The sequence below is a fragment of the Mesoplodon densirostris genome, chromosome 3 (genome assembly GCF_025265405.1).
Source record: "Mesoplodon densirostris isolate mMesDen1 chromosome 3, mMesDen1 primary haplotype, whole genome shotgun sequence".
Classification (NCBI taxonomy): domain Eukaryota; kingdom Metazoa; phylum Chordata; class Mammalia; order Artiodactyla; family Ziphiidae; genus Mesoplodon; species Mesoplodon densirostris.
Genome location: NC_082663.1, coordinates 175,416,737 through 175,431,834, shown reverse-complemented (window position 1 = coordinate 175,431,834; position 15,098 = coordinate 175,416,737). Strand labels below are relative to the sequence as shown.

Genomic DNA, 15,098 nt, shown 5'->3' with positions numbered 1-15,098 from the left:
GGAAGGGAGTAAATGCTGCTTCTGTTTTGTCTGTGATATCTATCTGTGTGTGGAGAGCTGGGACTCAGCCATCTTGTTTCTCTTGTTCACTGTTCTCTCTTTCAGTGGTTATGTAGGTGTCCATCCTGTGGAGATATACTGATCTTCAGAGTCGTTGTGATCACTGGCAGTCCTCCATAATTTCCAGGCCTTTGATTGTCTCAGTGAGGACATTGTAGAAACAAAGGAGAAATATTTCTAAAAGCATGAACTTGACTCTGCCTAGTGGTTCTGGGGACTGTTCCACACGTGAATAAGAAGCGATTCAAGGGAGAGAATACATTAGCATTATTTCATGAAAACCACTGCAACTTTGGCAGTTTTTCTGCCATCCATGCGGTTTTACCCAACATGAACTGGCAGTGGGTTTTGGTGTCACCATTGATGATAAGGACATTCCTTTCTTCCACATTAGCTCTTATTTATTTTTTATTTTTTATTTATTTATTTATGGCTGCGTTGGGTCCCTGTTGCTGCGTGCAGGTTTTCTCAAGTTGCAGCGAGCGGGGGTTACTCTTTGTTGCGGTGCGCGGGTTTCTTATTGCGGTGGCTTCTCTTGTTGCGGAGCACCAGCTCTAGGTGTGCGGGCTTCAGTAGTTGTGGCTTGCGGGCTCTAGAGCGCAGTTGTGGCACACGGGCTTAGTTGCTCTACGGCATGTGGGATCTTCCCGGACCAGGGCTCGAACTCCTGTGCCCTGCATTGGCAGGTGGATTCTTAACCACTGTGCCACCAGAGAAGTTCCTTCCACATAACTCTTATATGGTCTTTCTCTTTGGCATAGCCAGCTGGGTTACATGCATTTTTTTTTCCATCCAAATTACTCCATTTAGCAACACAAATTTAAGACGGGACATCAATGTACTTTTTCCTTCTTTTAGTTTCTGGTCATGATAGTAGGTGGGTTTGCCTTGCACTAAATCTGCTTGTGTTAGTTTGAGTTCAGCAAATGTTCCCCAATCATGTGCCCCACTCCTCACTCCCAGGGGTGAACTGCCCTGTCCCATGACCTTGGGTGCAGCCACATGTGACTCAAAAACTGGCCACTCAATGAAATATTCTCTTTCTCATCCCAGAACCTGTAAATATTACCTTGTGTGGAATAGATATGAATAAATCCAGGATCTTGAGAGAAGGAGCTTATCCTGGGTTGTCCCAGTGGGCCCTAAATGTCTCTTTATAGGAGAGGAGCAGAGGGAGCATGGACGCACACAAGGAGAAGATTACAATGGTGGCAGAGACTCGAGTGACCCAGCCACAAGCCAAGGGGTTTCTAGAGCCACCAGGAGCTGAGAGAGGCAGGAAGGCCCACACTTAGAGTTTCCGGAGGGAGTGAGGCCCTGCCGAAACCTTGCTCTCAGACTTCTGGCCTCCAGAACTGGGAGAGTAAATTCCTGTGGTAAGCTCCCCATTTGTGGTAGTTTGTCAGGGTAACCTCAGGAAGTTAGCACATCATGGGCCCTCACTGGGCGATGGCAGGTTAGAAGGGATGGTGCCCACTTCCAGAGCAAGGGCCTCTGGTGCAATGAGTTACCACCAGCCTTGCACCTCTATCTTGCACCCCGAGACCTGCACAGCCCAGAGAGGAGCTGCTTCCTGAGCCCAGAAAGAGAACAAGTGAGTGGAAACTGCAAAGCTGGAGCCAGCAGCCACGGTGCCCAGCAGCCCTGGAGCTTGCTGCTGAAAGTCACCGAGGCTGTCTTTATGCAACACTATCACAGAAGAAATGGTGAGCAGGGAAAGCGGTCCCCACCTCATATGGCAGGAAACTTCACAGAGGCTGGAAACCAGCATTTGTCGTTGTGTAGTGATACCATTGCCTGTTTTGATATAGAGTGTTAATAGCACGAGTGGATGTTGTTAGCTGCATTCAATAAGGTTTTACCAAAAATAAATAAATAAAAAGATAAGCTTAGAAAAGAACTTGGCTCGTTTACAACTAGGGGTGAAAGAGAAAAGAGAGAATGCTGATTCCAGGTTTTATCAATCAGGATTCTCCAGAGAAACAGAACCAACAGCAGGTATAAAGAGAGAGATTCATTTTAAGGAATTGGCTCACATGATTGTGGGGCTGGCAAATCTGAAATCTGCAGGGTGGGCTGGAGACCAGGGAAGAGTTGGCATTGCAGGTCCAGTCTCAAGGAAGTCTGAGGTCATTGGGGTGGGCTAATCCTGTATGATTGGTGTCCTTATAAAAAAGGGGAAATTAGGACACAGACTCCCACAAAGGGATGACCATGTGAGGACACAGGGAGAAGAAGGAGTCTACACGCCAAGAAGAGAGGCTTCAGGGCAAACCAGCCCTGCCCACACCTTGATCTCAGGCTTCTGGCCTCCAGAGCTGTGGGAATATGGATTTCTATTGTTTAAACCATCCAGTCTGTGGTACTTTGTTTTGTTAGTCCTAGTAAATTAATACACCAGGACTCTGGGTAGACGTTCGGCTGCTGGTAACAGTTTCATAAAATTGCTTTGCTATTGCCATTTTGAAAGCACTCATGCTTATAAGTTCTGTGCAGTATACTCTTGAGAAGTTTTGTGGGTGATAAACACCTAGAAGACAGGATCTGTCTTTCCTTGATGAGTGTGATTAATTATGTCCCTGAAATATTAAACCAAATTCTTTCAGCTGACTGGGACGGTCTAAGAACTCAGGGAAATATTTATGCATGAAATGATACAACATTTTGGATTTTTTTCAAAATAACCTAAGCGAGAGGAGAGCAGATGTATAAATGAGTCAAAATTAGTCTTAGGCTGATAATTGCTGAAGTCCAGTTGATTTTACTATTTTGTCTACCTTGGCACATATTTGAAATTTCTCTTTTTTTTTTTTTTAAAGAAAAGAACTCAGCTATTTAACACATTATTTTGGTTCTTCTTGAGTCTCAACCACAAAGACTTTGAGGTCACCCTACTTGGCCTGACCCTGATCATATGGTCATAACCAAAGTCACGGCTATCTCTATGTTTAGCATTCATTCTAGGAGGGTGTAGTTTTATTATTGTCCTCATTTCTTTCCACTGAGAATAGATGAGTTCTGCCTTGAACACATTTTGTATCCCTGTACAACCATAATGTTCGCTCACTCCAACCTCCCACAGGTTTCCAGTGTTGGCCATATTCATTCATACAAACAGGCAAAAATCCCCTGCCCTCAAAAAACTCAGAGAAATAATAATACCTTCTGCTTCTTCATTAGTGTTCTCTGGCACACCCCTGTTTCAATGTGTGATTTTTTTCTAAAAGAAACGTCCAGCTTTGTTATATCCCTTTTTGTCGAGCCATCTGTGAATGTCCTTGATGAGAATGTGAACCCTACCACCTGTGGAAGAATGAGCTTCATTTTTACTGCATATCCTCGGTGATTTGAATAATGGACAACTAAATAGGTCCTAAGGGAAAATTTGACTAAAGAAGTCTGTGGTAGGCAAACTGCAACCTCCCGCTTCCCAAGATCTCCATGTCCTAGTCCCAAGGACCTGTCAGTAAGTTCTGTCACACAGCCAACAGGACTTTGTAGCTGTCATTAAAGTTACAAACCTTAAGATAAAAAGATTATCCTGGATTTTGCAGTTCAATTGCAGGAGCCCTTAAAAGCAGAGAACCATCTCTGGCTGGAGTAAAGAAAGATATAGCACAGAAGCCAGAAAGATTGGAAGCTGGAGGAGGACCTGCCCTGCTCTCGGTGGAGAGGATTACCTGGAGAGCATGAGATGGAATGTGGGCAGGTTCTAGGGGAAAAGACAGTCCAGCACTCACAGTCAGCTGGGAAATGCACCTCATCTGGACTATCCTTGTGAGCCTGGGGCTCAATTATCCCCCAGAAAGGAACATGCAGACATCCTGAATTGAGGTAATGAGACTCAACAGAGGAGTGACGTGTGCCTGGACTTCCAAACTGCAGAACCTCAGGATAATAAATGGGTTTTGTTTGAAGTCACTACATTGGAGGTAATTTGTTATGACAGCGACAGAAAGCTAATATGAAGTCTGTTTTAAAGATAACTAGGAGAGTTTGGGTTAATAGGCTCTTGGAATCTACTTTGCTTTAGAAATAAGAGCCTACTTGCAGCTGGTGAACCTGGAGGATATCTGAGTACTTTGGGAAACAAAGTCACTGGGCCTTGCTCTTATCCTTCTTCGGAACAGCAGTCACATCTCACTGGTAAGCCCTCCTAGGTGCAGAAGTGTACTTCAGTGGAGACAGCACAGCTCCTTGAAAAGTGGATGGCATGGAAGGTCCTATTTATATGGTTTACATTCAGATGAGGACTTGGATAAATTGAACATCTGATTGGATTTGAGAGAATATTTAAATGAGCATGAACAGTTCCACTCTCTAATTGGATAAAACAGCTAGGGATGTCAGCCAATCAGAACACAGATACTTCCAGAGCCCCTGCAAATAGCGCCCCTAGTGCCCCTGCGTGGAACTCTTGCCATCAGCATGAAGCTGGGTTACTCACAGGAAGGCAGGGACTTTTCAACATGGGGAAATCTATAAATATGACTAGGTGTTGATAGATGAAAAAAGTTCATAATCATTACTGGTAAAAAAAGAAATAACAAGCCCCAAATGGAGTCACTTGTGCTAAGTCCCATGTCAACAAAGACTTACTACCTAACCTAATTGCAGTTTCAGCCTGTCCCAAGAATGTGACCTTTAACCAGTCAATGTAGAATTGCCTGTTCAGCACTAGTGAGGTAATCTACCTGATAGACATCCCACCCCCCTTCCCCAAAGGAAGGTGACCTTGCCTGAAACAATCAGCTCTTTGCCAGAATAACTTCCTTGCCATGCCCTCTTCTGCCTATAAAAGCCTTCCATTTTGTACAGCTCTTTGGAATTCCTTTCTGTCTGCTAAGATGGAATGCTGCCTGATGCATGAATCTATGCTAATTAGATCTTCAAATTTACTCCGTTGAATTTTGCTTTTTAACATTACTAAAAGTATTTTAGCTAATATTAGATAGTTCTCTCTTTAAAATAAATATTTACTAATATTGGATAGTTATCATTTTTAATAAATAGTAAGCATTTAGTAAAATAATAATAAATTCATGATTTCTTATCTTGATAAAACAAGTAGCTCTCAAACAAAGCCCCAGCATGATGTATGATGGTGAAATAAATCATTACCTGAGTGACAAGGAAGTCCAGTATTACCTGTATTCTAGACTATTAGTGAATGTAGTAAAAAAGATTTGTTTTTTTGGTTTGTTTGTTTGTTTTTTGGTTTTTTAGACAAACGGTATACACTTCAAAGTATTTGAAAGTATTTAAAACCTGGAAAGCCTAAAGCAGTATATCCAAAGTGTGGTCTGCGGCAGCAGCATCAATGTCACTTGAGAACTTGTTACAGATGTAAACTCTTGGGTCCACCCCAGACCAAGTTAGTCAGGAACAGGATGAGGCCTAGCCATCTGCTTTGCAAAGTTCTTCAGGTGTTTGGATGAATGATAACATTTGAGAGCCACTGTCCTAGAGAAACAACTCAAACACAAACAAAAGGGTTCACTCAGAAATTCAGACAAATACATTATCTTTCCTGTCTCCAGATGAGAGTTGGTAGAAAATCTAATGGGAAAATTTCACTCATTATACTAAATAAAATAAACAAAGATAATCTCAAAAAAATATAAAGTTTGTTGATAAGTTTATAGAGAAGGTTTAAATAAAACACAGGGACCTGCTTCCTTGGCTATTAAAACAAGTTTGAGAAAAAAATCCATTTTCTCCTAACCTGATCTATAAATTCAATATAATCCCATTAGGATTTTCTCTGTTATGTGGAAAAAAAAAGTCATAAAGTTTCTCTAGAAGGAAATAGAGAGAAGGCAGGAAAATTCTTTTAAAGTATAAGAATTTTCTATATACAAGATCATGTGATTTTCAAATAGAGATGGTTTTATTTCTTCCTTTTCAATCTGGATGTTTTCTTAAAATCCTAGGGACTGTATTAAACTGTTCATTTCTAATCTAGGCTAATGCTGTATTCTATCATTTTTTTTCTAAGTATCTCTCTTAAAAGAAAATTCTTTAATTGGCTTGAGATACAGATTATAATAAAACTTATATATGACATATATATAGATATATGTAATAAAACTTTTCATAACTAAATTGTTATTTTAAATGAGTTAGAGATTTTTAAGGCCTGAAGTATTGAAGAAATGCCAGGCCTCCAGGAAAATTACTGCTCAACTATTAAGAAATATAAAATTCTACTGATAAACAAATTCTCCCAAAATAAAGGATAAAAGAAAACCTTTTTTTTTTTTTGCCTTCTGAAGAAAATATAATGTTGCTATTAAAATGAATAAAGATGACCCACCAAAGGGGGAAAAAAATTACAGACTGTAGTCACTTATAAATAAGGAAACAGAAATTCTACTTTAAATATTAGCAAACTGATTCCAATGCATTAAAAAATGACAATAACAAATTGAAATTGGAAACTGCATAAATACTATTGGCTACTGTGTTGGATGAGGCCATTTTACATCCCTTTGGGGATAAAGGGTGAATCCACCAGGATGGCCATAGGCAATATATAAGAAAGGAGACATGTTAAAGTAGAAATCTATCAAGGAGTGTATTAGTTTTCTAGGGTTGTATAAGGAATCCCACATACTGGGTGGCTTAAGCAATAGAAACTTATTGTCCCACGGTTCTAGAGGCCAAAAGTTCAAAATCAAAGTGACTGCAGGGTCAGTTTGTCCCAGGGCCATAAGAAAAGTATTTGTTTCAGGCCTCTCTCCTTTATAGACAGCCATCTTCTCCCTGTCTCTCCTCACATTGTCTTCCCTCTGTGCATGTCTAGCTGTCTAAATTTCTCCTTTAAATAAGGACATCATTTATATTAAATTAGGGCCCACCTTAATGACCTCATTTTACCTTAATCACATCTGTTAAAGACCCTGTCTCCAAGTACAGTCACATTCTGAGGTATTGGCGGTTAGGTCTCTAACATATGAATTTGGGAGGACACAATTCAACCCATAATGGAGAAGGAATTAATAAGCAATTTAAAACTTGTTTTCTGAATCCACCTATGTTGATATGTTTCCTGCTGGAAACTGGAGTGAAAGCTGATGGACGCCACAGCTCTTCTCCTGACAGTGGAGGGAGCTCTGAAGAGAGCCATTGGTTCTGACACTTGCTTGGAGCTGGTGTACTTGGTGCCCTCAGACACAGTGTACTTGGCCAGCTCGCTGGGCAGGAGCAGGTGCATGCTGTCTGCACCTTTCTGGAAGTGATGGTTGAGCACCTATTACTAACGCACCAGGCAGGAACGTGCTCAGAAAAGAATTTGTCTCTCTTAAAAAAGACTTCCCCCTCTTCAGACACCAATCACAACCTCAGGATGTCCCCTGTGCTTCTGACTAACTGGTTATAGATCAGAGGTTTCCGTGACCCCCTCCTCAGGTTCAATTAATTGCTAGAGCAGCTGACAGAGCTCACAGGAACATTTTACTTAACTAGATTACCAGTTTATTATGAAAGAATATAACTCAGGGACAGCCAGATGGCAAGGCATGAGGGAAGGGGTGCAAAGTTTCCACGCCCTCTCCTAGTGCACTGCTCTCCCCAAATCTCCACATGTTCACCAACCCTGAAGCTCTTGGAACTGTCCTTTTGGGTTTTTACGGAGGCTTCAGTACTAGGCGTGACTGATTAAACCACTGTCCACTGGCAATTGATTCAACCTCCAGCCCCTCTCCCCTCCCTGGAGGTTGGGGGAGTGGGACCCTCTAATCACATGGTTGTTGCCCTGACAACCAGCCCCCATCCTTAGGGGCTTCCCAAAATCACTTCATAAAGATAACAAAAGACACCTTTATTGCTCTTATCACAGGAAATTCTAAGTGTTTTAGGAGCTCTGTGCCAGAAACAGGAACAAAGACCAAATATATACTTTTTACAATAAATCATAAGATCACACACGCTTTCATTGGTTTTACTTTCAGGGACCCCACCAATTTCTCTTTGTGAAAATAGGAGAAAACTCCCCTCCTGGTTCTGGCCAAGGGAGGAGAAAAGCAACGATTGTGAAATACACTCATAATGTTCTCCACAACAGGGGAAGACTTAAGCTGAGCTTCATCCCACCAGGGAAGGGCATTTCTCTCACTCCAGCCCCTCTCACCCTCATGTCTCACCTAAAGAAGGCAAAACAGCTAAGAAACACCTGTGAAGGTCATATCCCAGGGACACAAGATCACCAAGAGATTGAGATTTAATCACAGCATGATGGCACACTCCCCCTGCTCACAGCCTACCACCACCCTAACAGGGCTCTAGTATACTAAGAGCACACAGCAGGTTTGAGAGAGCTGTAAGAGACAGACTGTATCTGAGACAGAGTTCTTAGAGAGGCTCAAAGACAACAGGACAGACAAAAATAAGGACCTCAGGAGAATTTAAAGCTTCTGGTGCCTTGAGTTAAAATCAACACTAAACACAGCCCAACTCTAGTCCAGCCCAACTCCAATCCAGAACAACATAAATCCTCACACTCAAAGCCAATTAGCCATAGTTCTTATTACCCAGTACATCATGTCCAGCTTTCAACCAAAAATACTAGCCATTTCAGAAGGCAAAAAAAGACATAGTCCAAATTCATAAACAAGCATAGAACCACACTCAGATATGACACAGGTGTTGGAATTATCTATCAGACCAGAATTTTAAAACTGTGATTAAGATGTTAAGGGCTCTAATGGATAAAGTAGACAGCATACAAGAACAGACAGACAATGTACATAGAGAGATGAAAATGCTAAGAAAGAATCAAAAGGAAATGTTAGACATTGAAAACACTAACAAATGAAGACCACCTTTGATGGGCTCATCAGTCAACTGTCTATGATCTAGGAAAGAATCAGTGAGCTTGAAGAAATGTCAATAGAAACCTCCCAAACTGACATTTAAAATGAAAAAAAAATAGTAACAATAAATAGAAAACAGAATATCCAAGGACTGTGGGATAATTACAAAAGGTGTGGCATACATGTAATTAGAATAGCAGAAGGAGAAGAGAGGAGGGATAGAAGAAATATGTGAATAATGGCTGAGAATTTTCCAAAATTAATGATGGAGACTAAACCACATATCCAGGAGGTTCAAAGAACACCAAGCAGGATAAATAGCAAAAAAACAATACCAAGGCACATCATATTCAACTACAGAAAATAAAATATGAAAATATCTTTAAAGAACCAGAGGGGGAGAAAACACTTTAACTACAGAGAAACAGGATAAGACTTCTCATCAGAAATCATGAAAGCAAAAATGTGTGGCATGAAATATGTAAAATGATGATATAAAAAAGTCACCAACCTAGAATTCTGTATCCAGCAAAGTTATTCTTCAAAAGTGAAGGAGAAGTAGACTTTCTCAGATAAACAATAATGGATGGAATTTCACCAGTAGACCTGCTTTGCAAGAAATGGTAAAAGGAGTTCTTCAAAGAGAAGGAAAATGATGAAGGTCAGAAACACAGATCTACATAAAGAAAGGAAGAGTATTAGAGAAGGAATAAGTGAGGGTAAAATAAAATCCTTTATTTCTCTATTCTTAATAACTGATAACTGTTCAAATAGTAACAGCAATAATATATTGGATGATAATGACAGCAATGTTATAAGGGATGGAAGGGAGGAAATGGTAATACTCTATTATTCCTGTTTATAAGTTACCTGCACTACCCATGAAATGAAATAGTGTCATTTGAAAGTGGACTGAGATTGGTTATAAATCTATATTTCAAACTCTAGGAAATCACTTAAAAAAGCTTAAAAAGAAGTATAATTGGTATGCTAAATTGAGGATAGGGTATGGAATCATATCACAGTACAGCCATGAAAGAGATCTCTAAATATTCTTAACGCCCATAACCACTCTCAAATGACAGCAGTTACAAGTCTTCCCCAATTAGAAGTTGTTATTTAATGCATTGATAAAAGTGTACATTTATAACTATCTGACAAATTTATATATATTTTGATAATTTGTATACGTTTTGATAACTTATTTCAATATAATTGATTCTTTGCAATTTTTTATTTTATGCATTTAAAAACATTCTGAGGCATTTTACTTTATGCATTAAAAATAGTTTTAAATATTCTGAGCTTTACCAAACTACCAGAGTGGTTCATAGAACCAAAAAAAGAAAAAAAAAAAAAGATTAAAAACCTTGCCATCTATTCAAACTAAACAAAAGTGAAAACTCCTAAAAAAAAAGTTACAAAGGCTCATTAGGAAGGGTATTTAAGATGTGACAGAACTCTTTCCTACCATTGAGGCAGTGGGGGTTCACTACAGTGGAGATAACCTCAAGCTGAAACTCATAAAATGGATATAGACACAATGGAGACCCCATTATAAGGAACTTGGCTGGGAGAGTTTTAAATTGGAGAATGGGTGCTTCAGAGGAACTTTCATGCTTCATGCATTCTGTGGATGCTCCAAGGTAGGTGATGATGTGAGGGAGCAGGGTGGACCCCATCTGCCCATACTGAGTGTCATCTTCTCTTGGGGTCCTTGTTATCAGGCCAAATGCGGAGTGCAAGCTTCTAGAAGTTTCTTCCCTCCTTGGCCCATAGAGGAGGAGAGTGCTGAGGAAAACCAAGGGAGCTGTGCACGGAGATGCAACACCCACGATGACGCCAACCGGAACCCAGACCTGACGCCCACCCCCAACCCAGACCAGCTCAGCCTGCGAGCTCCAGGACGCCAACCTGACTGTGGGGCCAAGCCCATGCAAAGCGGAAACAAGGGGCAGGCGCCTAAGCAGAATGCCCCACGGACCAATCAGAGCTTAGCCTGTCATCACGCTGCCCGGCACTGGCCAATGGGAAGGCGGCAGCCTCTATAAATGCAGGCAGGCTCGCCACTTAGCGTTCAGGGAGCAACTGAGGAGGCTGTAACAGCCCGTTGGGTTCTCAGGATAGCCTAGAAATGGCACGAACAAAGCAGACGGCGTGGAAGTCCATTGGCGGCAAAGCACCTGGCAAACAACTGGCTACCAAAGTAGCTCGGAAGAGCGCGCCAGCCACGGGGGGCGTGAAGAAGCCACACAGGTGCTGGCCGGGCACTGTAGCACTGCGCCAGATTCTCACTACTAGAAGTCCCCAGAACTTCTGATTGGTAAGTTACCCTTCCAGCGCCTGGTCCGGGAGATTGCGCAGGACTTTAAGATGGACCTGCGTTTCCAGAGCTCGGTTGTAAGGGCACTGCAGGAAGTCTGTGAGGCATACCTGGTGGGTCTTTTTGAAGACACCAACCTATGTGCCATCCATGCCAACCGTGTCACTATTACGCCCAAGGATATTCAGCTGGCACGCCGTATCCGCGGAAAATGTGCCTAAACTGCGCAAGCAGCCGTGATCTCACCCCAAAAGCTATTTTAAGAGCCACTACCTGCTCACAAAGGGCACTGTGCACAAACCAAGTAGCGGGTGCCTTTTCTCTCCAATAAACCAGAGGCCTAGCTAGCTGTGTGTCAACGTAGTCCCTTATTGGGGTTTATTGATATGAAATCACTGGTTAGTTCCTCGTGTTTGAAGACGAAGAGATTTTCCCTTGCAAGTTAACCTTCAGAACAATAGCTGATCATTTTGTGTGCACCTGGTAACAAGTTTTCCAACCCCATAGAACAGTCTAAACTTGCTGAGAAACCCTACAACCACGGAGGTTCACCATGCTCCCAATAGTTGAGCTGTGTGGAGACAACCTGAGCATGGGTTTGAGGAAAAGAGTGTAAAGATTGCTTTTTTCCTACAGTGGTGCTGCTTGGAAGCTTTTATTGAGGCTTTATTAAGTTGATAAAAGCCAAGCACTGTCAGGTCACTAGTCATACAAAGGGGACAAAATCCATTCCCTACTGTCCCTGTTTGGTCTGCACTTTCAGGATGCTTACAGCTGAGTGAAGGAAGTCTGTATGTAGAAGCAGTTAACATGCAGTGTGCTTTAGTGATAGCTCAATGTTGTCAGTATGCAAGAGTGGGTTTCTGAAGTTTCCTTGAGCCCAGTTTGTTATCCAGTAGACTTAAGATTCAAAATCTTCATCAATTAAAGTAGTGCACACAAAACTTTTTTACTAAAAAAATTTTTTTAAATAAATTTATTTATTTTATTTATGAATTTTGGCTGTGTTGGGTCTTTGTTGCTGCACGCAGGCCTTCTGTAGTTGCAGCGAACAGGAGCTACTCTTCATTGCAGTGCACGGGCTTCTCATTTATTGTGGTGGCTTCTCTTGTTGTGGAGCACGGGCTCTAGGCACGCGGGCTCAGTAGTTGTGGCATGCGGGCTCAGTAGTTGTAGCGCACGGGCTCTAGAGTGCAGGCTCAGTAGTTGTGGCACGCAGGCTTAGTTGCTCCGCGGCACTGTGGAATCTTCCTGGACCAGGGCTTGCACCAGTGTCCCCTGCATTGGCAGGCGGATTCCTAACCACTGTGCCACCAGGGAAGCCCAGTGCACACAAAACTTTTGAAGGTTGAAACTAGTATCTTTTAAGTTTTAGAGTATATGTAAGTTAATGGGTGACAAGTCTTTGAAGGGCCATCTAAAAGCCAAGAGTGTCCAGGGACAGCTATGTTCTGGTTCTGAAGTCAGTTCTAACTTTCAATACTAGACTCCTTTTTTTTTTTTTTTTTTTTTTTTTGTGGTACGCGGGCCTCTCACTGTTGTGGCCTCTCCCGTTGCGGAGCACAGGCTCCAGACGTGCAGGCTCAGCGGCCATGGCTCACGGGCCCAGCCGCTCCGCAGCATGTGGGATCTTCCCGGACCGGGGCACGAACCCGTGTCCCCTGCATCGGCAGGCGGACTCTCAACCACTGCACCACCAGGGAAGCCCTAGACTCCTTTTAAATAAACCCAAGCCTGAACTCTGTGCCTTTTTTGTGCTTTATGAAATCTTTATCTTGCAAGGAGTAGACTCTTGAATTCATATGACACACCTAAAGAAAGCACCAAACCCTGACTGGATCTGCACATCACCTCGTGACCCGAAAGTAAAGATTTCCTGGAAAGACATGTGGAATTGAAGCTTTTCCAGGATATCCAGACCAGGCCTGTTGGGAGTTGGTCGCCAAGCCTTTGGTGGTGACATACTGCAGATTATCTCCAATATCTATGATCTCGGTAACATATGGATTTCAGATTAAAAGTTCCTGAAAGTTCACCCTCCTACCCCTCCTTTTTACCCAAATGTGACCTTAATAGGTTTCCAACCTGTGCACTTTCTTTCCAATGTGAAAGAAAGGAGCCAAGAACGGTCCTTCCTGACACTGAGACAAAAAGTCACTGAAACTAAAAAACCTGACTCTTGATCAGCAGTGTTTTCAGAGAAAGATCTTGATCAAAAGGGAGTAAAGAAAAAAATTAATAAACCGAAACCTCAATTAAATAGAGTTAGGAGACCAGAACAGGGAGCTCTCCTGCCCTGAGATGATAGAGCCCAACAGGAAAAAGAAAGACTCCTCTTTCCCAGCAAAGACTCAGGCAATGAAAAGACATAGACTTTTTTTTTTTTTTTTTTTACTATAACCCTTCCAACCTTTTTTTCTCTATATAAAAGCATTCTATTTCCCTTACCTTGGCATCTTGCACAAGGCTCACCACAGTTGCAGACCCAGAATTGCAATTCTCTGCTGATCCAGAATAAACCCATCTTTGTTGGAGAAAACCAGTTTATTTGTTTCAGGTCAGCAAGTTAAAAGGAAGTCACTAGGGTGGGCTGGGCCCTAATCTCACATGACTGGCACGCTTAAAAGAAGAGGAGATTATGACATACAGAGGGTCATGTGATGACACAGGGAGAAGACAGTTGTAATATTGTGATTTACAATTAGAAATATATATTTGGTCTTCCTCCCCATTCCTAGTACAGAAATCCTAAAACCTTTGGAATTTCTTAAGTAATTAGAGTGATAATGGTGTCTTTTGTTACTCATAGCAAGCCCCTTTCAGTCACAACAGAGTTTATGTTAATGAGGTGATTTTGGAAAGGATAAGGGCTGGTTCACAGGGGAACCAACCCTGTGATTAGAGGTTTGAAACTTTCATTCCCACCCTTGACCTCCAGGAAGGCAACAGAAGCTGGAGGTTGAGTTCGACCAATAGCCAGTGATTCAGTCAACTGTGCCTATGTAATGAAGGCTCCATGATAATCCCTGTAGTACTACTGGAGATTTTCTAGGTTGGTCAACATGAACTCATACACGTGCCAGAAGGGTGGTGCACCACAACTCCATGGGAACAGAAGCTCCTGCATTCAGGACCTCACTCTATGTATCTCTTTATCTGGCTGTTGATTTGTATCCTCTAATATCTTTTATAATAAACCAGTAATCTAGTGAGTAAATGGATCTCCTGAGTTCTGTGAGCAACTCTAACAAATTAATTGAACCCAAGGAGAGGTCATGGGAATTTCCATCGGTTGGTCAGAAGTACAGGTGACAACTTGGACTTTTGATTGGCATCTGAAGGGGGAGGAATCTTGTAGGACTAAGCCCTTAACCTATGGGGTCTGATTCTATCTCCAGGTGGATAGCATCAGAACTGAGTTGAATTGTAGGGCACTAGCTGGTGTTGAGGATTGCTTGGTGGTGTGCGGAAACACCCCCTCCAACACACACACACACACACACACACACACATTTAGTGATCAGAAGTGTCAGAGGTGAACTAGAGAATTGTTAGTAAAGGAAACACACACAAGTGTGTTTTTCCATAGCAACTACTATCTACATGCCAAGGAGAGAGGAGGCCTCAGGAGAAACCAGGGCTGCTGACACTTGGATCTCAGATCTCCAGCCTCCAAGACAGGGAGACAATAAATGTCTGTTGTTTGCGCTGCCCCGTCTTGGGTATTCGTTACATAGCCTGAGCTGGCTAATAAATTATAATAATTACAATGAAAATTAGCATTAGTATTGGTTATTTCCCTTCCTCCACCCAGTGGTGGATTTTTGGCTTTGGGGACAAAAGAGATTTTTTTTTTAACTCTTGCTCTAGTGGATAGAGCTGAAAAATCATGAGACTCTGGA

The 15,098-nt window shown here is 42.0% G+C and overlaps 1 protein-coding gene across 1 annotated transcript; it reads left to right on the top strand.

The window, feature by feature from the left end:
* Positions 1-11,007: 11,007 nt before the first annotated feature.
* Positions 11,008-11,417, top strand: H3-4 (H3.4 histone, cluster member). Its single transcript, XM_060092642.1, is given in 2 exon segments — positions 11,008-11,161; positions 11,164-11,417. Coding segments are annotated over 2 exon segments (408 nt in total).
* Positions 11,418-15,098: the final 3,681 nt, after the last annotated feature.